The following is a 27,271-nucleotide window of genomic DNA, read 5'->3' as shown; positions in this document are numbered from 1 at the left end:
TATTATTCTGATTACAGTTAATTTCTGAATGTGACACAGCTGAAGGGTTTTGTAAAGGAGTATCAAGGAGGGGAGAGGAAAAACCAGAATTATGTCAAAATGTTACAGAACAATATCGTTATATTATGAAAGAAAAAAATTCACAGAGAAAAGTTTTACGTTTGATAAAAAAAATAACGTTATTTTACAACGTAGTTATAATATGAGAAGAAAGTTGTATTCCAAAAAGCTATAATTTTGAGACAAAAGTTATAGTTCAAGTTTAAAATTAAAATTGGATTACGATAAAAATACAGTCATAATGAGAAAGGCTGAGAAAGGCTGTGCTTTGTAAGACAACAGAAGTTGCGGTTTTAAAAGCAGGTCATAATGTGAAGAGGAAAAAAAAGTTGTCGTGTTGTAAGAATGAAGGCAAAAAGTTAGGAAAATAAAAGAAATGTTTGTTGTTGACTTTATCCGTGTAAAATTCATTTTTCATAATATTTGGACTTTATTCTTGCAAAAAAAAAACACCCTCATAAAACTCTTTGTTTATTTACCAGGTATTCATGATTTGTATTGGTGTTTACTTTTGAGTGTGCCCACAATTGTGCTTTGCTGTCAAATATTCCTTCACTAGATGTTTATTTCCATTTTAATTTCTTAATAAAACCCATCAGTGTTCACATAAGAGTCAGCTTGACCCGTCCTGGGACTCTCCAAGGGTAAACACAAACAATCTTGCATAGATTTCGATATGGAACGCTGCCAAACTGCATTCTTAATCTCTCTGACCGCAATAACCACTGATCACAAACAAATCATTTTAGCTTTACAGGCTGTTTTTTTTCCCTTCAATCCAACAGAAAACATCTACTTTGCAATCACTCGTGTTTCTTGTGGACAAGACAAGGTCAATCTCACTACCATTTACATGCGCATAAAAATTTTGAAGCCAAGTGGATCACATCTTTTCTTTCATCAGACTTTCATTTGGTGGTTTTCACTGTTGTTTCGCAAATCATCAAATCTTTCGCCCTTAAGGACTTCAATCACCAACAGAGACATCCTGTTTAATTTAAAGCACGCCAAACTTCCTAAATCTGCAAGCCGGACACCATATGGCCAATCACTAGCATTTGTGGGCCAGATGCCAATGGCGGAGAACCGTAATCAAAACTGGAGTTAAGCCCCAGAAGACGAGCGGAAAGATTAGTGTGCTTGCCCCCAGTTAGGAGGAAGCTGCCGAAAGTGACTCTTTTGTTTGACCTTTTCACCTGTAAGTTGTCCAGTTCAACTCAGGTCATTCGACAATGCCTTCAAACATATAGGTCTGTGACCAACCTTTTATCTACATTTTGTTTTATAGCAATTCTGTTTTCTCCAGCAAAACACCAGGAACCCATTCCAGCATTTCTCCCCAAAAAATCTTGTCATTTCTAATGAACAAAAATACTACTGTATTGTATGAAAACATAATAAAATAGAATTTAATGTGATGAAAATAAATACATTCTTCTTTTAAATTGAAATTACTGCACACTGTTTTCTTTGCTGATCATTTTATCCAATGCTAATCTGCTAACATTGCAACTCTGCTTAACCTTTGACTCTGACATCTTTTTTTCCCTATGTCATACTGTTCCTTCAAAATAATAAATTTTATCGCATCCTCGCTGCCAAAACATTTCTGTGACTGGGCGGATTATGTTAATTAGCCCCACTGGTACATCACAAGTTATGAAATTCATAACAGCTTGTTTAAAGACAGATTCAGGGAAATAGGCAGCTCACAAAAGACTTACTTGGTTGTGTAATTGAAGACTTCAGGTGGGCGGGTTTTCCAGAAATTCAACTATTTGTTTACAACCTTTCGTCCTTTTAACAATGAGGTCAAATTTCCAGTAAGCAAAAACTCAGGCTGCACCACGAGCCCGCCACGCAGTGAGCAATGTAGCTCCAACTAAAATGGACCGTTTTGAGAAAATTACAGTTGACAAATCTTGTCGCACACCATGCGATTGAGCATAGGACATTCATCTTCTTGCTGCGACAGAAAAAACTGCAACCTTGAATCATGTTTTGAGACTCAGCATGCAATACACTGGACCGTATAACTTTTATTAAGCCACAAAAACACGATTGGAAAAGAAACAATGATAAAGGAGAAAGTGTGGATATTTGGAGGATATTGATTGATGATTGATGACAATGATTGATTGCCCCACTCACTGGCTGCTCCTGGAAATTTCGAAGCCACAGACACCCCACTTTACTTTCAAAACACAGGTACAATAGCAATTATAACTATAATATTACTGGAAAACATAATTTTTCCAAGAAACAGTTTTTTTCCTTAACATGTCCCCTGTATGTGCTCCAACATCAACATATATTTTTTGTGTTTAAAAACAAAACAAAACAAATAAAAACTGCAACGATCAGTTTGACAGCAAGGATCATGATGTCATGTCACTAGATTTAGATGACCTTTTTCCCCATCATGTTTGGCCCACAAATTTTGGGCTGGGGAGCAACAACAAGCTTTTTCCTTGTGCAAAAAAAAAAAAAAAAAAAAAAGAAATCTTAGTCCAGCCTGATCTGCGCATGTGGCATCAAGCCTAGAGAAGGATAAACAGACTTACGACACTTTGCTTCGTGCTCCTTTCAAATTTTCATTTTTGTATTTCATTAATCACTAATTGTTTGGATGAGGACAGTATGCTGGTGTTTATTCCAAGTAGAAATATGTCGAAATTGTCATCCGTTTACTGGTGTTTGGTGGCATTAAAAAATCAGTGGTGGGAATATTTAGGTCAGTGGTGGCGTGCTTTGACAGATGTCCAGTTACAAAATAAATAATTCAATATTTCAGCTCTGGCATGAAGCGTTTTAAATGAAAAGGACCTACTGGGTCGCTCCTTTTTTTCCTTCTTCACTCTTAAATTTAGTCCAATATGCAAAGCTGCTCTTTGCAATCAAGGCCTAAGCACTTGTCGCAAGAGGCTTTAGCGGCATAATTAAAAGTCCTGACAGACTGAGAGCTTTGGAGCAAAAAGTCACAGTTGGATCCAGATTTGTGTCATGAAGGGAGAAAAAAAATACATATGCTGAATCCCTGTCAGCATAAAGTGCTTTGAAACATTCACATTTCAAACCCTCCCGCCCCAAAATCTAGTATTTTCTATTTCACTTTATATGTATTGTGTTAAATAGGTGTTGTATTGTCACGGGCGCTTACTGGTCAAGCTGCCACACTTATTAATATGTGCAGCTACAGTGTGACTTTTACAGTTTAACGGGGATATAATGACTACCCTAATATGGCGACCGCTCATACATGGAAATGACGTTTAGGAATACTTCCGTGTCCACATGCGTCATTTCCTTTGTCGCGAATCGCCATGCGTTTTTCCCCCTCCCACCGAAACCGTTGGGCATATAAACATAAGAAAATGAAGCCCTAAAAGAGCAAATGCTCCCGCAAAAATAACTAAAGCGGACGGCGACAACAAGATGTGTGAGCAACGCCGCGCTTTGCCGTTGTGGATGTCTAAAAAGGAGGACGAGCGGAGGAAAAAGCAGCCCCTGAATACCACAAGGAAAAAGAAAGCCACGCGGTAACTCACGTCAGCGAGTCAAAATTGAGCATGCATCAAAGTATAGTCATTTTTTTCTTTCATTGTTTATGTTCGTCATTTTCTAGGGCTGTTGTTTACTGCATGAACGAGAAAGAGTTGCTCGAAGCGGCAGGGGCATATCTTGGCCACCAGCATGTATCCGCCTTATCCGGCCAGCAGGTGACGCCATTTCCTGTGTTTTTTGTCGTTGTCTGTTTGTTTGTTTGTTTGTTTAGACAAAACGTCAACACGTGGGCAAGGTTTTTTTTTATACTCAAGGGCCCACACTGAATTAAAACAAAGTGTATTTGGAGATGAGGTTTTTAAAAAAAGAATTGTTCTTCTTAATAAAATTATCCAATCTCATTTTAATTGTTGTGTTGACAATTAATTTAATTCTAAATGATAAAACACATACACTCCTGCACAGGAGAAACGGCGAATGGAACGGAATGAATATTTGATCATCAGATTATTTAAAAAGGAAAATTAATAAAGAAAAGGAATACTTTTATTATTGTGAATATTTTGATTTCCCAATGTACCGGTACTCAATCAGATGAATGAATAAAAGAAAAAATGTGTTGATTTTTCATTTCATTGATAAATACGATAATGAATAAACTAAACTGCGTGAGTGAAAAAAAATTGTCATAGTTTTTGTGTGATTTGCTGTAATTTACCCATTGTTTAAAATGCAAGAATAAATACATTTCAAGGACATATTTTTGGAGAAGCCACATTTAAACGAATCCTCTAAATTGGTTCAAAACCAATCTGAGTGTCTTTATGTCTGTACCAGCCCAATATGTATCCCACCAGGTCCAATATTTGAGCATTATTAACCAGGCAAAGGCAGAATGGCCACAAATTTCAAAAGAATACCTTTCCTTCCACGACAGGTTCAATCCAAACTGGAGTATGCTGCTGGAAAAAGTTTTTCCACAATAAAAAATGCGGAGAAGCTGGAGACTCCAGATGAGGGGGAGGCGGCGCGTGTAGACACCTACGTCTCAGAAATAGACTTGGATGTTACTGACATGGAGACTGTGCCTTACGCTGGGAGCACCTATGAGGAGAAGGAGGACATGAGATTGCAGACTGAGAAGCAGCATTTGACTGAAAACCAAGGCGGTGATGATGCCATGCGCCTTGTACGAGAAATCTTTTTCACCTGACAGTACACATGCACACACACGTAGTCTGTTAACTTGTGGTTGCATCAATGAACACACATAGTATTAAGAACAATTGTTTTATATTTGTTGTGGAGTACTGTATTTTCTTTGCCTTTTGTCCTTTAGTTATAACAAACACAGGAAACATAATAAACCATTTGAAGGACATGAAAATGAATTAAGAGTCAGAAACATTTGATGATGCATATAATTTAATTATAGAAAGTGTATGGATCAGTCTATTTATACAATTACTGTAATACTGTTCACTTGCTATAGGATCGATACCAAAATACAGTACTCATTTTCGCACATCACGAACTATCCAGGCGCTTATCTACCTTTTTTCTTTTGTGGTGAGTAAAACCCGTACAGTTCCCAGCAGATCTTTTCTCAATTGTTATTTTTAGTAGTAGTAGTCCGTAGTAGAAGTCGTAATAATAGTAGTACTGTGTTTCGTCTCCGAAATCTAAATCATCTCTCAGTCGGTGAGGTCACTGCAGTAAATTAGCAAATCAGCATCCGGCTAATCGCTGTGTACTTCTTTCTGAGTGCACTTGAATGACATACGCGCTTTTAACAAGATTAAAACAAATATTTACAAGAAAGCTTTGAAACTTGTGTAAATAGCAGCTTTCGACGGAACTTCATCAGGTCCGCGAGAGCGCGCGCGTTAACGTGAGAAGAAGAGGCAGGCGCGCTCCCGGGACCAGACTGAGGAGAACGCGAGTGTCCGTGCATTCATCCGTCGTCGGCCAGCCAGCGTCCATCGAGGTGGGTTACACGTCTCTAAACTTTTAATGTCATCACAACTCAATCGGAGTGGATTAGTGTGAGCTTTTAATATGTGGAGTCATTTTGTTTTTGGTAAAGTTTGCAGAGGGGGGCGGGGCAGTGCGCAGGACTCTGTCCGAGAACTCATGCCAATGTTGTCATTTATAGTTTTAACGGAGATGTATGATACTAAGATGTGTTACAGTCGTTATATATTTTTCACGCAGATGTATGATATTCATATGTGTGACACTAAAGGTGTAGTTGTTGGTCATTTGCTAGTGTGGAGTATGTGAGACTCGAAGGAAACTGGTCCAGATGAGGGATGATTCTATTTTAACTGTATTGATCTTTTGTATAGTATTAATCATGAAATGTTGCATGCATGCAGGATACTCAAATGCAGATTAATAGGACTGAATTTCAATATTTAGCCTCTTTTACGGTCAAAATCACCAAAGTCTGAACATATCTGCCATAATTATTCATTTTTGGACCAAAGGCAACATTTACATTAAACTACCAGATGATCAACGGCTAACAAGGAAGCTGGCACATTTACTAAAATGCACTTCTTGGCCATGAAGGGGCAGGTCTTTCTAATACTATTTAGAAGTTGTCGGTTCCTGTTTTATGCTATCAAAATGTTTCCCGAGATAATGTTGTGAACTGACTAACAAAAATAAACATTTGCTCATGATAATGAACTGAAACCGACCTTACTAGAATACGGTTTTTTTTTTGTTTATTAGTTTTTTTTACTGAGATTTTCTTGAAAGCCAAAAACATTCAATTAATTTTATTCATATTATTCACCAGAAATCATTCTGGGAGCTATGTAAAGCAATTTTATTGAATAAATCCCTGGGTGGGTAATATGTAGCTTCTCTAAATTTGTTGCCGTCGTTGTAAATACTCCCTGGCTGAGGTTTCCCCGTATCACTGTCCAATTTTTTTTTTGTTTCAACATTTAAATGTTCCCAAGATCCCAATCAATCAAGAGCTCATCTACAGTTGATTTCTTCTCTTCAAAAATCTACTTCATTACACAGTATTGATACCTCCTCACTTCAACAAAAAGTCTGAGGGAACAACTCTTAAGTGGACCAATGTGCTCTCAATTTGGCTTTGACTAAAACCTGAGCTCGAGAAGTTTTATTTGGGAGGCCAGTAAAAAGTGCATTATAGTTCATAAGCTTTTTCAACAACAATATACATTGATAATAGGTTTCTTTCTTTCTTTTTTTTTTGAAGAATGTTTTAGTTCTTGGTAATGTAATTTTTTTCCACTTGATGATGGCCACCTTCACCATCTTCCGTGGGATAATGAATGCCTTGGAGATTCTTTTGCACCCTTCTCATGATTGATTAACCCTTCCACGCACCACTAATGATAGCCTATATCCTAATAATTTTGATAATCTGTCCACTGTAGAAACCGGCTAAATTGAACGAGATTCCTCGGATGCTGAGGAAGCTCTGCAGGCGCGGCTTGTGCTGTGAGATCTTACTACAAAGATGACAGGGAAACTCTACGGTCTGACTGTAATTTGGCATGAATTGGAAGCACTAAAAAAGGTGGCGAGTGCATGATGTTTTAAAATGACTGATGTGATTGGTCCATTCAAGTTCAACTTTACTGTCAAATGTGCTCTATGCGCAACATACAGCACAGATGAAATTTCTTTCCTCTCAACCACAGGAGTGAGAGGAGCCACTGCGGGTGCCCGCACCTCCATCAAAAGAACAGTTAACATAAAATAACAAAATAATACAACACAACACATAAGACACAAAGAGTCGTGCAATATTAACCACGTTTTCTGCATACACTTTGTTGTTTGAAGCAGTTATAGATTCACATTAATGGTGGAAGAAGTTTTGAAATGATTTATCGCTGACTATTTTTGAATTCATTTACTTTTTAACGAGAACCTGGCATTGAACAGGTGTGTAGACATTATATCCACTATATGTACAGGGAATAGTGAATAGGTGCCTGTTCGCTGTATTTCTATATATTTTTTTGGCTCAAAAGAGTCAACATTGATCGTATTAGCTCATCCGGATGCATTTAACATGAAGACAACATATCTCCTGATGACAGGTTCACCATGGGAAACAAGATCATCCGCAAGCGCGAGTTGCCAGTCGGCGCAGCAGCCTCAGGGCAGGAACCACTCGAGGATCAAAAGACGACGAAGTTGGGCACTTCTGATGTGACGCCGGCTCAACAAACTGCGCCAGCAGAGGAGGTGGATGTGGTAGTCGGGCAAGAAGCAACTCAGACGCCATGTCTGCCCAATGAAGAGTGTGTGTCCGCTCCTGCACCAATACCAGAGGCACGTGTGGAGGTGGATTTTCAAGCAGGCCCGGGTCAAGAGAAGGATCCATCTTCATCTCCTTCCCTTGACCTAAACACTGATTTCTCCTCCCCACAATCCACAGTCACCTCTCAAATCCCCATCCTGGAAGACAAGGTTGCAGATGTTTCGGCAGCTGAGGGATCTCCAGATGACACAGAGGTGGCCGTGAGCTCCGCTCTCGATCCAGATACTGCGTCGAAGTCAGAGGATGCAGGGAATTTAGAGGCACGGACTGATGGGAATGTAGAGCAGGAGGAAATCCTCAGTAAAGGCCTGAAGGAGTTGTCGCTGACGGGAAACAATCCAGAACTCATTGACGACACCCCCTTAGACGTGGGTGTGTCTGCCGAGCCGGTCGGTGGATCAGAAGATGCGTAGTCCCTCGACGAGAATCCTCAAGGAAACACGTACACCGATGTCCTTGGGTTTGTCACAATGAAAGGTGAACAGCTTTTTTCTTGCGTTACTTTATCAACATTTTTGCAACAAGGAAGTGTGGCAATTGACATGGCATATGGAGGTTTTGAGTGAACTGCATACTGTACTTCCACAAATAGTGGCTGGGAGCTTTTATTTAACGTAATAGGAGTGAGGACATTGTATAAACCCATTTTTAGAATTATACAAACCAATATTGTGAGTATGTTAGTCTCCCGAGTGTGCAGACTTATTGACAAGTAGTTATCCATTACATATTCATATTTTTGATGTGATGAAAAGATTTATCTTCAGCCAAGCCAAAGGCCTTTTTTTCCTTTTGTTTTTACAATACAGTATCTGGGCTTGGGAACGGTAGTGGCCGGGTACTGACAACGTGGTTTCTTTTATTTGATTCAATCTGTCTTGGTGCTTCCTGATTAAACCTGGAATAGTGTTCTCCCACCTAATCACAGATTTTTAGTGGCAGAGCGGGGTGGTGGTTGGCTTGGGATCTATCGGCGGTTGTGAACTGAAAATTTTGTTGATTCTTGATATAAACGGTTGCATCTATGAACTGAACTGTCTGCGGTGACTACTCGTTTTCTTTTCTTAATGCGAGGCGGGAGGCGTCTTTTTCAGTCAGTCGTTCATTATCTTGGAGGTGTCTTAGAAGATTGGCCACTATTTGGGGAAATACAATACTGGGACAAAATCGATTTTTCATTTCAGCAAAATAAACCAACAAACAATGCCTTTTATAGTGTTGCGTGTGCATTGCAAGTGTATTTTCCATGCAAGCTGTTAGTTATTCTTGATTTCCTGTTTCAATAAAAAATTGATATTTGAAAAAAAACTGTCAACAATAAAAACAAATTATGAGCCAAACCGCGTATGTGATAAACATTGTGCTACATTTCCGTTTCATTTCTGTTGTTCTACATTCTTTCCAGAGGAAGAAGTTTTTTGGGGGTGGGCGGGGGGTTCTGGGTCAAAAGTTCTCAAGTGTGATGGTCTTGATTCATGAGAAAATCCGCCGCCACTCCCGCCATCCAGACCGTCATGACAAATGAAGTCACTGGCATGGAATGTAAGGCCACCACAGTTTCGCACTGAAGCTTGAGGAATGCTCCTAAGCTTTGTGGCTTGCATCGCTTTTCCTGCCGCTTCCCTCACAAGAAATGCTGTTACAACAATAGCTTTTGAACAGACCTCCAGGTACAAATAATGCCAACGTCATCCAGTCCTCACCGACTGGGAAATATTCTTTCAAGAACGCTAACTTCGTAAAGAACAATTTATAAGTCGGTGCTGCAGGAGATGCTGGGCAAGAACAAACAAGCCGCATGATTAATGTGTGTGTGTGTGTTGTGATTCCAGCCAGAGCAAAGCTCCTTCAACAAAACTGTTGGACTCATGCCCAGAATGTCTTCTGGATTTCCTGCCTTGACTGTGGCCAAAATGTAACAACTCAAACATATAGATTATTCATTCATCTTCCGAGCCGCTTGATCCTCACTAGGGTCGCGGGGGGTGCTGGAGCCTATCCCAGCTGTCTTCGGGCAGTAGGCGGGGGACACCCTGAATCGGTTGCCAGCCAATCGCAGGGCACACAGAAACGAACAACCATTCGCACTCACACTCACACCTAGGGACAATTTAGAGTGTTCAATCAGCCTGCCACGCATGTTTTTGGAATGTGGAAGGAAACCGGAGCACCCGGAGAAAACCCACGCAGGCCCGGGGAGAACATGCAAACTCCACACAGGGAGGCCGGAGCTGGAATCGAACCCGGTACCTCTGCACTGTGAAGCCGACGTGCTAATCACTGGACTACATACGGGCCGCCACATATAGATTAAATATTACTAAATTGAGGTGGGGGGGGGTCTCATTTTAATGACGTAGGAGGGGGCTGACTTACCATTGGGCAAACAGGCAACTGCTAGGGGCCTCAAGATTTACAACCCCACCCCCCTCCCCCAAAAAGTGTGATTAATCATTTTCTTGGATTTAAAACTGTTAGTCTACGTCTTAACTCACATACCTGAAGACCGTTGCATACATGATACATGGTACATACATACATGATCGTTGCATACAGTGGCCCTGAAGTGCATAACAAAACAACCCACAACCCAAACAATAAATGAACAAACAAAAAACTAAACACACCGTGCTGATTTGCACACTACACTGAGTTTTTCAGCACAAATGGGAGAGGCTATTCGATTCACCTGAAATGTGCCACAGCTGTTTTTTGTTTTTTTTGGCCAGAAGTCCAAAGTCTGTTGGAATGACATGAGTGATTGCTGCTGGCAGTCACGTACCAGCTATCCATTTTCGACCACTTACCCTGTTCAGGGTTCACGGCTATGCTGGAGTTTGTCTCAGTTGATTTTGGCAGTGCACATCCTGTACTGGTCCCTCAAGTCAATCTCAGACACAAATCCACAAATAACGATTGCCTCCTTTTGCCCACTTAAAGTCTTCAATCAGCCCAACATCTTTTTTTCCACAGAATGCAGGAGGAACCCGCAGCACCTATAGACCCAAATGCAATAATAAACTTAAATGAATGCTGTACCTCGCTGACAGTGACAATCAAAACTGCGTTAGGTGGAAACAGATAATTAGATGTGCATACGAATTGATATACGATCAGAGACGAGGCTTATCCATATGTTTTAATTCAGAAATGACAACAAATTCCTAACAATATGAACAATTACTAACAATGACCACGCACCCGTAGAAGTGCAGCAGAAATAGTTTGCATGTGAAGTAGAACAACTCATTACTCAGCAGACGTGAACAAATTTGAAGATAAACTACAGTGTCGAACTGAAGGCTCTGTAGCCAAAACAGTTTATGTTGAGTCTGATGAAGGTGTACAGAGTCTCTCACACACACGGTCAGCATCCTGTGGCTTTACTTGTCTGAGGACAGAAATAAGACTTCACTTTCATTTCCACTTAATGGTTTCAAATGATACAATTCCACGATTGTGATCTCAAATGGCATGATTAGGATAGAGAGAAACAAAAAACATGGGATTGAGAATCTTCAGAATCCAAATCAGACCATTTCAAATGCCATATGAGCTGTACCTTATTGGCTCACTGCCAATGGATCTGCCAGAACACAAATAAATACATCGGGGGAGGAGGGGGGGGGGGGGGGGGGATGCAGGCTCCATCGAGCGAGCCACGAAAGAATCACTAGCACAGTTTAGTTGTCTTTTCTTTTTTGAACCATCTCAGAACTGTTCGTTTTCCAACATTTGAGTTTTTTTTTAATTCAACATTTGTGTGCAAAAGTTTAATTGAAAAAAAATCCTCTTTGTATAATAAAAGCAAACATGATTATCTCTGTGGCAACCGTGTTGCATTTGCAAGATCAGGGACTGTTTATAAAAACTTCCCCTTTTGTGTGTCAAGGACACTCTGAAATCAGCGTTTTATAGATCCGTGTTACGAGTTGCAGAACATCCTGATGCTGCAGTGGGCAGTTAAGTGTTACAGTATGCATGTAATGCCAACTAACACGAAATAAAGTGTGGAAGGCTTGATGGCAGTGGTGGTTGGGAAACAATCAGGCTTGAGTTTCGCAACCCTTCTTTCTCTAGTGTCGGTGGGAAAAACGCAAAGCTTTTAAATTTTTTTTTTAGAGCTGAACAATCATCAGGCAGTGGGCAAATTCAAACTTGTTTGATGGGAACTGTTATTTGCTTTCTTTTCTGCGCTTCATCCCTTTAACCTTTCTGGCAGACAGTTGAAGAGCAGCATGACCGTCACGCTCTCTCGAACAACTTTGGGGTTTGACAGTTAGCGGTGGGCTTGCATGTGTCTGTCATTGCGCTACCAAACAAATTGCCCGCAAATTGGAAAATAGAAATAACATTTCATCTCAGGCATGACAGCTGAGTGACAAACAGTGCATTCATCAAACACGACGCTCAGACACTTCCTGTTGGCTCAAATCTGCAAAAACTGTTGAAGGAAGGTTCGATTATGGGCAAATATGACCACATAATTCACACTATGCCGTGCGTGTACAAAATAGAATGAAAGGCAAGGTAGCAGCTGTCTAGAATCTCGTGGCTGTGCAGCTCTCAACCGGCACTGGCCTGCACTGTGACAACACTGGCTGCAATTCAAACATTCCTTCTACTATTTGGTTTTTAGTTTGACTGCTCCCAGCAAACACACACACACACACACACACACACACACACACACACACACACAGACGCACTTTCAGTCACTCATCCACTGGCGATACACACTCACTATTCACCCTGAGGCAATCTCAGGAAAGCCCATCTCAAATTAGTGAGAACGTACAGTGGAGTTGAATGGTCATCAGGTCACAAAATACGAAATTGGAAAATTTTCTGAAAAAAAAAGGGCCTCTAACGTTGCACAGAAAAAAAAAAAGATAAATGCTGTGGGATAAATGAGCACATTTGTAAATTTCCTATATACACTACACACTATATTAGAGTGTGTGAGTCTAGTAGATCTTTTTAAATATCGGGTGTTTTTTCCCCCCTCCCAATACAAGCTCATTTTCATGCTTTTACCTAAAGTTGATCAATCTTGAATGTGTTTGTGTCAGTGCAATATGAACATACCTTCACAATCTACCAAGAGCTAATACAAGCGATGTACAGTATCTTTGAGGTCATGAATTGGAGCTGTGTAGAAGCGCCTCACATCAAACTGATAGCTCTTTTTAAGACTGAGTATGATCGCTTTTCAGCCGTAAGTGTACGACGTTACATTGGACGCGCTGCCGCCGTAATGATTAATAAATACAGCATATACGTACCGGACATGTTGTGAAAAGGGAACCCTGGTGTTTGAGCTCCTCTTTTCATCGGGACCAAGTTGATGTCTGTCAGTGGAGATTGAAGACCGACAATTCCGTATTCGCAAACTATCACCAAATATTAGTGATGGCAAATAACACACCACGCAATAAATTGTTCAATTTCAAGTGGGGAAAAGTCAACAGCTTTCAAACGGCTAAATAGAAGAAATAAAGAAACACACAGGTGCTGTGTAATTCTTACCATTCTGCCAGTTCCAAATCTTTTCAGGCATCTTTTGCTTTGATCCATTATAGGTGGGAATCAGGATGACATCTGGATGGAGGAAGAAGTTCCATTTTGTGAGCAGGGACGTTGGTAAATGACAGAGGAAAAAAATGAAACATTTGCAGCACGGTGATTAGCACGTCTGCCTGAACAGTTTTGAGGTTCTGGCTTTGTTTTTTGGCTCAACTGTGGAGTTTCTATGGACTCATCCAAAATGTAGGTTTCCTCTTACATTCCCAAAACGTGCATGTTAGGTTCACTGAAAATCGTGTTTACATACTGTGACGTAGAGCCTAATAAAAATAACGTTTGACATGGCCCGCAAAGCTATTAAAAAAAAAAAAGAGGCGGGTTGTGGCATGCCTAACAACTTACTCTGAGATCGTTTACTCTTCAGAAAGGAACACTTTATCAAATAAAATGGTAACATTTCTTTTCATATCGGTGCATAAAGATGATTCCGTTTCAATAGCAAAAACGATTATTGCTCCATGCCGAGGTTCGATTTCTGAGCATATCACATTAGCAATTCTCAAACAGGCACTGCTTTAAGAATTGTCAGTTGACTATGGATTGATCTTGTTTTGGTTCCGAATGAAGTGATCTGCTCAGGTCAAGGACGGATCTATTCTCGTGGAACCACTCCAAAATCCTGAAAAATCAATTTTCCTTACCATCTTTAATAGAAAGCTGCGATGTAGCAATGTTACAACATGACGATGATGTAACGGGTATGTCAAAAGCTACTGTACACTTTCTCATCTGTTGGACAGATGTGAGGCCATCAACATTTGAAATCTTAGCCTGTGCAGTTTTTGTAAGAACATCATTCCCTTGCCTGTGGTTGTTCTTCCTGACTGCAGTCCATGCAGCGTGTTTTGGAGTTTTGATTGGTGACACAATTTGGCAGAACAGACCAGTTTTAAGAAACTTGCCATAAAATACACTGGAGCAGTTTGACGGCCATGAAGCTCCTCAAACTGGCGCTCAGCTGCAGTGGAGGACACAAAAAAAAAAAAACTCTCGTCAGGTGATGATTTTGTGAGGCCTCAGCTGTCAAATGCTGATGGTGTCACATCTGTCGCAACATCTGTCGCAATGAAATTGTAAAATGAAACGTATAGAAAAGTTTGCGATACATTGTGTCAACAAAATATTAAATTGATGGATGGATTGGTTTTAGCGCAAAGAAGCACTTGCATCCTTCCATTTTCGGTTTTCGATCCACAGTGGAAAAGGTTTGGACTCCCAAGTACTAGAGGACGGATTACTTTTTAAATTCAAACGCGGAAGCCTCCAGCTTGTGAGCGTTCTCTGTGGCGCCCCAACAGACTCCTCCTCTGGTTTCAGCTGGGTCGGTTCCAGCATTTCCAGCTCTTCCTCCATCAGAGAGCGGCGTTGGGGGGCGTTGAAGCGCGCTGTCGCCTCCAGAAGGACCTTGTGCATTTCGCACTTCTGATGGCAGATGTCCAGGACAGAGGCAAAAGTGCGACTGGTCACTCTCTCAAAAGGCATGACGCAACCTGAGGGAATGAAACCAAGTGAGAAATAGTATAAGTAGAGAAATGATTTTGTGATACATACTGTGTTCTCTTACCTGCACATCTTTCACCGTAGCGGGATTCTTCCTTGTGCCTTTTCTCCACAAACATGTCACTGTCCTGCAATTCTGAACATAACGACATGGCATTTGTCAAGGTAACGCGCCTCGTCACGCAGAAAATTAGGGAGTGTAACAACGGTGATTAAACTTTACCTAGGTGTGATACCAATTGCAACAGTATAAAAAATATGAGAGTGAGCAGCCGTAAAAGCGCAGCGTTCGCTCCGTTAAAAGTGCCCCGACTCTGGTGTTGGTTACTCGTCGGGGACGAAAAGACGGAACGAAGGAAGAATCGGGTGGACTGCGCAAAATCAGTTTGGTATTAAACGAAGGCAGTTACAATCTAGGCGAATCTCTCTCAGCGGTCGGCTCGCGAAGCATAAAGGGGAAGAGACGGGGGTGAGGAGGAGGTCTGGTTGGAGAGAGGGAGAAGGAGAGAGAGCGTCGAGGCCAGTCGGTCGTTGTATAATTAAGACTCGAAGGTGATGAAGTCTTTTTTCACTTGGAATTTCTCTCTTATCCCTCTCTAATTCCCGGTTCAAATTCCCGTCGCTGAACACATTTAAAACAGGAAAACCAACACATCTACTTGAGACGCACAAGCGTTTCATTCTACACGGCTTACTTTCTCCATCACTGCATTTAATCGCCCCTGGTACTTGGTGGTCTTGCTCTGGAGAGTTCCTTGGGGGACTGAAAAAAAAAATGGTTACCCATGCTTCGCGTTATCAGGTTACAGGGTGCATAAAAGAGTTAAGGACTTCACACTGGGAAAAAATTTGCATACCGGTCATTGTTTGTGTTGCATATATACTTGGATTGTGCAAGTATGTACTTTTTAAATTAGATTCACTTATGCTGGGCAGTAATGGCTCGAGCAAATCTGCCACTTTAGGGGTTGAAATCCAGGTGCCGGTGTTCCTATGGAGAGTTTGCTCTCCACGGTGGGTTTTCTCTGGGTCCAAAACCATGCGTGTTGGTTTATAATCGAAATTATCCTTGGCTTGTTGGATGTTATGGCCAAGAAGTATTTACATATAAAATAACACCAGGGGACACAATTTGTGTTGCATTAGGTCTGACAACTGTTTTTAACCCTTTTTTGAATCCAAAAGTGGTCTCAGTTTTTCTTTACTACGTCAAGTTTTTTAGTTATAGGATCCCCATTCTGTGTACAGTGTGCAGGTAAATAAAATAAAATGGAATAGTTCTTAGGTTTGAAAACTTTAAAAAATATGGATAAACCGAAATTGAATTTACAATTAGTGGTGACAAGGTTAAGCGAAAAGTCAGCACTAATCCTCTTCTCCAACTTTTCTCCATGTACTCCCACATTCCAAAAAGATGCATTGTAGGTTGATTGGACACTCTAAATTGTCCCAAGGTGTGATTGTGATCGCGAATGGTTGTTTTGTCTATGTGTGCCCTCCGATTGGCTGGAAACCAGTTCAGGGTGTACCCCGCCTACTGCCCGAAGACAACTGGGATGGGCTCCAGCATTCCCGCGATCCCAGTGAGAATAAGCGGATCAGATAGATGGTGGATGGATCGATAATGTTACTACTCTTTTAGGCATTGTGATAGTGTACGGCAGCGTCAGCCATGTGAATTTGGAATTTCGGCATAAACTCAGGACCCCCTGTAAAATGTAAAGGACACATTCCAACCTGTCTACTGTAGATGTATCTTGCCCTCCCTCTTGTTGCTGTAGATGGGACTGTATCAGCGATCCAGTACCGTGACACACTGAACATGACACAGTCCTTCTGCCGGTTTTACCCTTCTCTTTCTCAGCACATGACTTTGTATTCTTGTCATGTCTTCCTCCTGCTTCTTTTTCATTTTCCTCCTTCGAGTTGACTACATTGGAGGAATCGCGATTTTTCAAGACACAAAGAGCTTTGAGGTTGAGCTGTGAGGTTGTAGGAAAAGAAAATGGGCCAAACTCTTCAGTGGCTGCTGTGGCAAGCTTCTCATCGTCTCGCTTTGGACCGGGGATTCCCAAGGCCGTGACTTTAGAGGCAGACAAACAGATTCCACTAATCAACACCCAACATATTAATTTATACATTGACCAATAGGATCTCATTTGATGAATGCCTCGGACTTACTGGCCTGTTTGCAGATCTGCAGTATGAACGTTGCAAACTTTCTGACCTCCTCGTTTGCATCTTCAGCGAGCAGCGTGATGATGAGTGGCAGGCCGCCACACCGCAACAGTTGGCATTGGTGTTCCTCTGCGGAGAAGTACGGTATTCAAAAAGGGCTACTGCATGAACAGTTATTTGTTGATATGTGCCCTGGGATCGACCAGTCAAGGCTATACCTGGCCTCTATAAAAGTTAAATAAAAACTGTACCAAACTAAAAGTTTTTTTTTAAGTTCTTAACAATTAACTACAAATGCATTTAACTTTAACTAAAGTGAAATTAAAGTTAAAGTTAAATGCATTTGTAGTTAATTGTTAAGAACTTAAAAAAAAAAAAAACTCTGGATCCCCCCGGGGAGAGCTGGAAGAAGTAGCTAGGGAGAGGGAAGTCTGGGCTTCCCTCCTAAAGCTGTTGCCCCCGCGACCCGGCCCCGGATAAGCGGTAGATAATGGATGGATGGATGGATGGATGGATGGATAAAGTGAAATACATATCACTTGTCAATTGACTTGACATGTCAAATGCATATCACTTAGAGGCAAAATGCATACCACATGGACGGATAGTTAAAAATTCTGTTGTTTCAGTAGCCGCTGAATTTCTTACCAGAAGCTTCGGTGAAATGGCCCAGTAAGATGAGCACCGCCAGTCTGTCCTCGTAGTTGAGGTGCGGGCTCGCCAGCAGGGAAACGAGATGATCCACGATCGTATAGCGGGCCAAAACTGAAGCCAGGTTTGCTGATTGGAAATAAGAGGCAAATTAAATACTTTAAAGTGGAATGTCATGAGGTTAATCCTCACCGTTGTTAGCGATACAAGCTGACACTGTTTTGATTATTATGATTAAAAGCTGGCAAAACAACGGGCTTGTGTCAGATTCAGACGCCAGACGGATCAGCATGTGAACAAGGGTCTCTAACACCCCGATGGCGGCAAAGCTCCTTTGAACACGTTCTGCAAACACAAAGTACCTGTTGGGTATCATACAGGGATTTTTGCATTTGACAGTTTGGAATGTTGCCTTTACTTACCATTGTTGGCAACAGTCATCGCTATGAAGGAGCAAAGGTATCTAAACACCTCAAAGCAAGGCAAAGAAATCTGCTGAAGCCACATTTTTATTTTGGGAAAGGATGACACACAGACCCACTGAGCCTCCTCTGGAGTATGTGGGGAACACAAAAGTTGGCAGAGCGCTTCGGTCAAGCGTCACAATTCTGAATTAAATATTTCATTGCAATACCATTCTGAGGGTTGTTGACACATCCACAAAGCGCATTGGACACTGATACCCATAGACAGATATGAGCAGAGTCCGCGGTAGATTCAGGGAACATGTTCCTGTAATGGTGTCAACACAAACATTGTGACTTCTGCGTGAATACAACAATACTGATTCTTTTGCACGTACTTGAAGAGGTTCAGCAGAAATTCTATGCAGCCAGTGGTTTGGGCTAACGTCTGCCCTGCCTCTGGAAAAGAACCACTATTGCTGAAGTGTTTGCTCTTGAATAAGTCGAAATTAATTTCTTTCCATTTTGAAAGTGAGCTTGGGTCTTACTGTTGTTGGCTACCAACACAGACAGTAAATAGACAGAGACGCTCTTCTGTTTAAGTGATGCATCTTCTTCCTTCATGTAGCCACAGAGGTCCAGAAAAATCTCCCTTTGACATAGACTATTCTTGCAGTACACTTTAAGAGGAAAACACATTGTTGGCACATGTACTGTATGGATTGAACGCAGCAAAAACTTTGTTTTAGGATACAGTGAGTATTTTAACATAACACTGGTCGAGTCTTATCACAAATATGTCACTGTGAGTTGTTTGGCATTGGAGACATAGTACCGGTATGTACCATTGGCCTCCGCCAAAGTGCCGAGTGTGAAGAGCGCAGTCTGCCTCACACTTGGATGAACCACATTGGATTTGAAGAGACTGTACACAAACATCACACCTCCTATTTCTCTCAGCAGGTCCACATTGTGATCTGAAATCATACATAGTCAATGTGAAACACACTAAATAGGAATAAAAATGAGCAATGCATTGGCCCATTTGTATTTATCATATACGGTATATACGGTGACAGGAAGTCAGTGTGGAGATCAAGAATTTTGAAAATTCGATGATGGGTTTGCGGTACATTTAGTTTTGGGGGTGGGGACAAATGTCCTTTGTGGAAATGCTTCTCTGTTATTATCATCGACAGAAAATCCAATTTAGAAAATGCCTTTAGATTAGAATAAAACAGTATAACTTTATTATTTCTCAGTATACTGTATCCCCGCAACCCTTACGTTTGATCTGCCGCTGCGGTAACCCTTTCTCTGATTGGCTGACAAATGATAATAATATCCACCAAGTTTATGTGTCAAAATTACCAGGACGTTTCAAATGGAAATGACCAGGTGATAATTATTGCCACATCTCAAAGAACAGGGGAAAGCTTTTGTAATTTATCAAATGATAGTTAAGTTTACCTTTTTTCTCACATATGGAGTTGATGGTGACAAGGGCTTGTTTTTGTAGGTCTGGACAGTTCATCTGGAACTTTAGACATTCCAGCAGCAAAGAGAGATCTGTCTTTGTAGCTGACATCACAACCACGAAACATAAGCCAGATGTACATCAATACATGTACAGCTACTCAGAAAGTTAACACAGCCTCTGTTAATATACATACATCAATGATTCCCAACCACAATGTGGCCTGAGAGATCATCAGTACGCCGTGAAAAATTACCCAATTTCACCGAAAAAGTCAGAAAATTATTATGTCCAAAATTAATGTGTAGTTGTTCATCTACTCCGCCCACACTTGGCCTCCGAGCCGGCCCGCTCTTTCAGCCCCTGGTACCTCCGCCATTGAGAATGAATGGGGGAATTTTCGCATAGGTGTCAAACTCAGGTCCTGGAGGGCCGCTGCCCTGCATGTTTTCCAAGTCTCCCTGTTGCAACACACCTGATTCAAATGATCAGATCATCAGCAAGCTCTGCGCAAGCCTGGCATTGAATTTGTTGATTTGAATCAGGTGTGTTGCAGCAGGGAGACATGCAGTGCAGCGGCCCCCCAGGAACTGAGTTTGACACATATGATCTAGAGCAGTGACCTAATGACAAGCACAACAATTAAATCATCCTCCAGTAGATTGTGTTTTATAGTCTTCCCTGAGGTTTTCCTAATGTAAAATACTGTATGCACTCTGACTCAGTAAATTGAGAAACACTGATAATTGTGCAAATAATCAGAATACATGTGACTCACTGTTACGGCTCCTGCTGTAAACCACTGCATCATCTGTGCTCTCTTGCACTGGTTCAGTAGTTTGAACTCCCAAGTGATACATTACTGTAATTGTTGCCAAGAGTTAATTACTGTACAGTCAAATAAACTTCGTCTTGCAGAAGTATAGCAGTTAGCAAAATCGAAATGATGACAGCATACACAATAAACAACTACCGGTAATTCAATGACCCATTAATGGTTATTTTCAAAAAGACATGAGGTGAATTAATGTTTACTTGGAAATCATCACCATTGCTAACATTTAGATAGTAGCTAAAGCTAAACACTATTTGTGTGTGTAAGAAATAAACAGATCAAGATGTGAGTCATAGATGCGAATTTCCAAATATGGACTAGAGATTGATTCAAAAGGTTTACATCGACTGTTTACATGTTTTGTTTTTCGTAACATAATACAGTACAGTAATTAAAATAATCTGGGACTCCACTTACGTAACTTGCACACAAAAAGAAAATGGCGTCCTCTAAAACAGCCAATATATTCGACCGACTTCAGTTTTATTAATTTATCTTTATTTTATTCCAGTGTAATGATGTCCTAGCATCCCGTTATCAATTGTTTTGTTTTAGTACTGTGAACACAGATATATATTATTTGTACTTCCTTCCTACAAGTTGCAACGATCCCTCCGGACAACGTCATTGATGACGTTTGTATACGTCACTCACATGCCTATCCGTCCTGGGTATCATTTTGTTCATTAACTACTTTACTAAACCGTCGTGTGTGTGTGTTTTGTTACGTGACAACTACTTTATTTACGCCGTAGTTTATTTTTCATATAATGGCACTTTAGCTTGAGTTTTAAATTATACGAAAGTCGCGATTACTCGGAACTAGCATGATACGCTAACGTTAGCTGTTGTAACCTAGGTAGATAACAAAATAAAGATGGTTTCACCTTTCGTCTAATTTCGCAAAGCCCCCTGGTTGTTGCGCGCGCCAAACTTTACCCTGTTGTTCTCCTACACAGGGAAACGACTGGTTAAGTTTACAATAGCATCCAAGTTATAAGAAATGTTGAGGCGTTCGTGCGCCAACATCATTGAACGAGCGTCAAGAGGCAGGAACATCCCAAATGCACTCCAGGTTTCTATTTCGCCTTTTTATCTGTACTCATTCAGTCAGTCATTCATTCTTTTTAACGAGTGATGTTTTTTTTGTTGTTGTCGGGGGCGGGTGGTTCTTCGTGTCTCTCCCACGCAATCTTCCCCAAGCAGGCATACCAGCATCATCAACCTTCTTCCTGCTGGGATCTGTTGTCCAGAAGATACGAGCACAAGTTGAGCAAAGGTCTCATGTTGGCAACTCAAAGTGGACGTCAGCTGTCAACACATCAGGATTTTGACTTTCAGCTCAGCCAAGCAAAGATCGACAGCATTCTACGGGCAAATGAGCAAGTAATAACACTGGCTCGCTGAGGATGACATCTGTTTGGCATAGTGACTGCCGCTCACTTTACTATATTGATACTGTATGTTGTTGGAAAAAGTACCATACCTTGCTGGATTTTTGTTTGAGCTATTATCATCTGTGTTACAGAGTGTGAGCGTGCCAGAGTTTGATGTACGAGGCCTCCGTCAAGTGCGAAAGTTTGAGAGCAACTCCTTAGCCGCCAACACGCCCAATGAAGACCGCCGCAGCTCAGCCACCTGTTTGCAGGTATTCAGGCTTTCTATTTAAATTTCCCCAGTGTGGGACGAATAAAGGATATCTTATCTTATCTTATCTTATGCCAATGTCCACTTTGGAATACATGTTATCTTATCAAGCAGTGGACATACTGTACATACGCAAGCTTCGGGTCGCTTTTTAAACCTTACGACTTTTCTGTAATTTATCATTTCACAATTGACAATTATTCTGAGAATATTCTTAGTATAGGCCAAAAATTTGAACATGCTACTGTATGTGTGAGGGCTCCCCACTAACTTTTGTACTGGTAGCAGTGGTGCAACCAACTTTTTCAGTTGGTCAAATCTGATCCCAGTGTCTTTACATGTCCACCCCACTCAAGTTGAAATGAGGAAATCCCTCTCCCCAGGCAAAGGGCACACTGTTTGGCATCTTCGATGGCCATGGCGGTTGGGCATGCGCGCAAGCAGTCAGCGAACGCCTGCTGTACTACATCACTGTCGCCATGATGCCCAAACGCAGCCTGGAGGAACTGGAGACATGCATGGAGCACGGCAGGCCAGTCCCGCCCGTCCTGCAGTGGTATAAGCACCACACCGACTTTAATTACCGCGACTCTGCTTCACTCTACGTCCGCCACCTTCGAGTCTTCTGGCAGGAGCTTTTGGACAGTCACGAACATGGCGAAGGCATGTGGTATGTTCTAAACTTCTCTCTGCTTTACAAACACAAACACTAGATGACAAAACTTGAATTGATTGATGGAATGATACACCAGAAACTAAATCCGTAGATAAATTGGCAGATAGATATACTGTAGATAGATACAATAAATGGGTAGACATGACATTGTTATACTGTACATCCAGATGTATTGTCTCCCCAGCCCTTCGGATGCCATGCATTACGCTTTCAAGCGTTTGGATGCCGACATCTCCTTAGAGGCTCAAGTTCCTCTGTCCAGTGACTTGATGAAAAGCACAGCCATTCAGGTAATATTGCAACTTTTTTTTTATATTTGTGTATTTTTTTTTAACAGTCTTAGTAGCTCCTCTGAAGCTACTCGCTAAGATGTGGCCCGTAATGGAAATGAGGTTAGTGCCCCTGTGCTGGGCTAATGTACAGTATGATTGTGATTCTCTTTCCAGGTTGCCTTTGCTGGGTCAACAGCCTGTGTGGCTCACGTTGGCCAGGAGGGGATCCACGTGGCGAACGCCGGTGACTGCAGGGCGGTATTAGGCGCTCTGGAGGCCGACGGCACATGGAGCGCTGTGCCCCTCTCTCAGGACCATAAGTGCCAGAACCAGGCTGAGCTAGAGCGCATCAGGGCCCAGCACCCGCCCTCAGAAAGGCAGACTGTGGTCACGGATGACAGACTTTTAGGGGTGGGTGTTCTTCCAAGCACCCCAAAGAGTCAAATTAGGACCCCAGGTCATGAATTGATTTTATCAATTCATTCAAGTTGCCATTAAAATTACAAAATTACTTTTTTTAATTAGTCACTTCCATAGTTCAAAGCTCCTGCTTAAAAACTATTTTGTTTTGCAAAAATCAGACACTCCATTTTCAGGACCTATCATACAGTTTGATACATTTTCATCGCCAGGTTTTGATGCCTTCACGAGCATTTGGTGACATGAGGTTCAAGTGGAGCCTCGAGTTGCAGCGAAGCATCCTCGCTAGCCTAGAGTCCGACGTGGACCCTGACTCGCTCAGCCTGTACCACTACACCTTACCCAACTACCTGTCGCCACCCTACCTGGATGCGGCTCCAGAGGTGATATACCACAAAGTGAGGCCGCAGGACCGCTTCCTGATCCTGGGCACCGATGGCCTGTGGGATGAGCTGAGTAGTCAAGAGGCGGTGCGGCTGGTCGGCGAGCATCTGAGCGGTGTTCACATTCAGGTATGCATACTCACAAGATGGATGCTGTACGCCAAGGTACAAGTTTTAAACAATAGCACTCTTGAATAAGAATATTATGGAGGTGGATTTGAATGTCATTATCTCAGAGATGGCAATTTTCCACGGAAATGCACCGTTTTATTTCTTAAATTGATCATTTTTGTGAATCGTCTAAATCCGTTTAGAAAATTTTAGCGGGGGTCAGGTGCCTTATCGCCTTATCGGAGTTTCTCCCGATCAGTTTGCCATCTCCCGATTGTAAACAGCCCTGCGATTGGACGTGTGTGATGTCTTACTTGTTGTGATTGGTCGCCACGCCCCTTTCCGCTTTTTTTCATCACTAGTCATTGCCATCCCCCCGTTATCTTCATCTTTTGTTGCAATATGTTTAAAAAGTATATTCACCTTTTTTGGGGGGTGGGGGATAGCTATCCATTCATTCATCCAATTTCCAATACGCTTATTCACACGATAGTCGCGGGTGTCCAAGACGGGCTACACCTTGAACTGGTTGCCAATTGCAGGGCACACATGGATGAACAACTCATAGTCACACCCGCAATTTAGTGTTCCATTAACCTGCCATGTATGTTTTTGGAATGTGGGAGGAAACCAGAGTACCCGGAGAAAACCCACGCAGGCATGGGGAGAACATCCAAATTCCACACAGGAAGGCTGGCCGCAGAATCGAACTCTGCACCTCTGCCCTGTGAAGGCAGAGGTGCTAACCAGTCGTGCACCGTGCCGAATATCTGTCAGAAGCCTCTTTAGTCAGCAAAGTAGTCTAGCCTGAAATCATTTCTCCCCTCTGCGTTCAAACATGACAATCGGTCATGTCTCAATTTTTTTTCCAACAACACAAGACAAAATGCGCTTTCTCATGATTTCACCCTCCAGGGTCCGGTCTCTCAGTCGGAGCGTCAGCTGAGGCTGGGCCAGCTGCACCAGCTTCTGCTCAAGCGTCAGGCCCGCCTCTTGCCCGCCTCGGACACCAACGCCGCCACGCACCTCATCCGGCACGCCCTGGGTACCGGTGAGTATGGCGAACTGTGCCAAGAAAGGCTGGCGTCTATGCTGGCCCTACCACAGGACCTGGCACGCATGTACCGCGACGACATCACGGCCATCGTGGTTTATCTGAACCCACAAACGATTGACTGACCGAGTGGCTTTACGTTTTCATCATAGAAAAATCCTCTGATTTGTTCCATGAAGTAGTATTATTTTATTTTCAACAGTATATTCGCTATGATTTATTTTTTCCAATCAGATTTCAACCTCCGGTTCATGACAGAATTGGCAGACAGTTTTGGCAACATAAAAAAGTACAAATTCAAAACCAATTAATTTTTTAAAATGTCAAACACACTTATGAACAGTGCATATTTTATCAGATGTAATTTGTCATACAAATTTGTTTTCAAAGTTTGCCGAAGCCCTATTTCAGATACTCAAGCACCCGAAACACAATTAAAAAAAACGAGCAAAACTTGTTACAGCCAGGTTCAATGTTTTTTTTTTGTTGTTTTGTTTTTTGGTCATGTGATCAGGTTGTATTGTTTTTGTATTGGTTGATAGTTTCTCGAAACGTTCTACTCTATAACTGTGACGTAATATTGACGGTTTTAAGAGATTGTTTAGGTAGGGTAAGACCCCGCTGAAGGCCCTGGAACCAAATGCACAACACAGCACTGTTATTGATACTTTACAGGCTTTTGTTTGTAAATTTGCACAGCCCTGTTTCAGATTGTATCGCATCAGGTCAAACACAGATCATGTGAAGAAATGGTTCAGAAACGCACATGATGATGTCAATTTGGGCATTTTTACCTGTAGTATGAGACATGTTGAGAATTTGTTAGTTCAGATTGTCATTGTCTGTTTTTTTTTTCTCAGGTGTCAAACTAGTTTTCAACGCATGCCAAATTGTAGTTATGGTTGCTCTTGGTGGCCGAGTTCTAATGTTGAGATCGCATAAATGTATTTTGGTTTGGGCTGGAAATGGTAGGCCAGGAACCTTTGTTGTGTGCTCATGGTTTATTTCACACCATTGAGTGTAGTTAGGGAACAAACTTCTGTGTTTTTTCTGTAAACCGGGACAGATTTAATGCCATTTGAAATGAAAAGTCAACAGCGTCAATCATTTTCTCAGGAAAGTGCAACAATAGCTGTTTGAAAAGGGTTAAGTATTATGGTTTGAAATATTTTAATAATGACATTTGCTATTGCTTTTTCTCCATTTGAAGAAGCGGCTGTAGCTGGAATTTGTGTTTGTACAGTGTATGTCATTTGGCTAGCCATGATGTCTGGTAGCCAGAAGCAGGAGAGGATGCAGCTGGTTGAACAGTTGTTTGTTTTCAGATTAGGCATCTGGCAGTTAAACTTTCTGTCCCTTACGTAATATTATCATCTGTGAGGAAATACTGACCATGGCTACATTGTATTACATGATTGCTCATGTATTTTATTTTGAACATTTTAAAAAAATATATTACTACTTTTGAACATGAGTCTAGCAAAAACTGGCAATCTTGCTCTGTGGACAAGCCATGTGTTACACTGTCAAATGTAAATGTACTTTCCTGTATGATTTGACTTTAAACTAAATGAAGGGAAAAATAAAAGACGTGTATCATACAGAGATGGGTTGTGTGCTTGTTTGATGACAATTTCTTTGCATCGAGTAAACGTGTTGCTGAGTCAGTGTGCTTGTGTTGGGTTTTGTCAATGTGGTGAAGCTCATTTAACTGAGCTCAGCTTACTGTGTATGAAAAGTAGAAAAAACATTTGTTTTCTGCCTTTTAAACAGGCTCCCTGAGGTCTGAAGTAAAACGTATAAACACTAAAGAATTACAGCACACGCTCCGGTTCAAATCGTACCATTTTGGGGGAGGAGTCTTGTCTCCTGTTAATGGTAGGTACGGCGTTGGTAACCATGATGACAAGAGTCTGTGGCGAATATATTTTGTCACTTGTGACCCCTCAGGTGACTTATTTTCAAATGGAAAAAAGGGGGCAGGCAAAAAAAAAAAAAAAAGCCACTCACTCTTAGTTATTTCTGGAGAGTCTTATAGGCTCCCTCCAGAGCAAATAGAATATTTGAAAGACTTTTTATTAATCTGCAAGTCAACAAAGACACGGGTTTCGACAAATTTTAGAGCACAGCCCGGCCTTGTCGGTCCTTTGGCTGCTACTTCACTTTTGTTCAACTAGCTCCGCCATTTCACCCAC

General features: G+C 41.6%; 3 protein-coding genes across 6 annotated transcripts; 2 read left to right on the top strand and 1 right to left on the bottom strand.

The window, feature by feature from the left end:
• Positions 1-5,345: 5,345 nt before the first annotated feature.
• On the top strand, positions 5,346-9,537 carry LOC127597321 (uncharacterized). 2 transcript variants are annotated; one of them, XR_007961622.1, is made up of 3 exons: positions 5,346-5,551; positions 7,659-8,359; positions 9,391-9,537. XR_007961622.1 is itself a non-coding variant. In XM_052060314.1 (2 exons), exon 2 carries the CDS (start codon positions 7,666-7,668, stop codon positions 8,293-8,295), a length of 630 nt encoding a protein of 209 aa, XP_051916274.1. In that variant the 5' UTR covers positions 5,346-5,551; positions 7,659-7,665; the 3' UTR covers positions 8,296-9,222. The 2 variants fall into 2 exon arrangements, 1 of the variants encoding a protein (XP_051916274.1); XM_052060314.1 differs by lacking the exon at positions 9,391-9,537 and having other exon boundaries at positions 7,659-9,222.
• A 1,453-nt stretch (positions 9,538-10,990) lies between these two features.
• terb1 (telomere repeat binding bouquet formation protein 1) lies at positions 10,991-20,960 on the bottom strand. Of its 3 annotated transcripts, XM_052060258.1 has the most exons (18): positions 20,856-20,960; positions 20,457-20,540; positions 19,672-19,782; positions 19,047-19,178; positions 18,750-18,881; positions 18,600-18,660; positions 18,432-18,529; positions 18,220-18,348; positions 17,990-18,142; positions 17,795-17,926; positions 17,150-17,275; positions 16,706-17,051; positions 15,664-15,731; positions 15,033-15,104; positions 14,707-14,958; positions 13,413-13,483; positions 13,168-13,255; positions 10,991-11,273 (listed from the first exon to the last, which is right to left on the bottom strand). In XM_052060258.1, the coding sequence occupies exons 1-18, from the start codon at positions 20,887-20,889 to the stop codon at positions 11,266-11,268; spliced, it is 2,097 nt and encodes a 698-aa protein (XP_051916218.1). In that variant the 5' UTR covers positions 20,890-20,960; the 3' UTR covers positions 10,991-11,265. The 3 variants fall into 3 exon arrangements, with proteins under 3 accessions (XP_051916218.1, XP_051916216.1, XP_051916217.1); XM_052060256.1 differs by having other exon boundaries at positions 10,991-13,255; XM_052060257.1 differs by having other exon boundaries at positions 10,991-13,255; positions 20,457-20,960.
• A 486-nt stretch (positions 20,961-21,446) lies between these two features.
• pdp2 (putative pyruvate dehydrogenase phosphatase isoenzyme 2) lies at positions 21,447-26,677 on the top strand. The gene is made up of 8 exons (XM_052060279.1): positions 21,447-21,588; positions 21,690-21,899; positions 22,042-22,161; positions 22,544-22,830; positions 23,021-23,126; positions 23,283-23,519; positions 23,741-24,040; positions 24,938-26,677. The coding sequence occupies exons 1-8, from the start codon at positions 21,517-21,519 to the stop codon at positions 25,199-25,201; spliced, it is 1,596 nt and encodes a 531-aa protein (XP_051916239.1). The 5' UTR covers positions 21,447-21,516; the 3' UTR covers positions 25,202-26,677.
• Positions 26,678-27,271: the final 594 nt, after the last annotated feature.

This window comes from Hippocampus zosterae, chromosome 3 (assembly GCF_025434085.1).
Source record: "Hippocampus zosterae strain Florida chromosome 3, ASM2543408v3, whole genome shotgun sequence".
Taxonomy (NCBI): Eukaryota; Metazoa; Chordata; class Actinopteri; order Syngnathiformes; family Syngnathidae; genus Hippocampus; species Hippocampus zosterae.
Note: the sequence above shows the minus strand (reverse complement) of the source record. Positions and strands in the feature narration are given on the sequence as shown.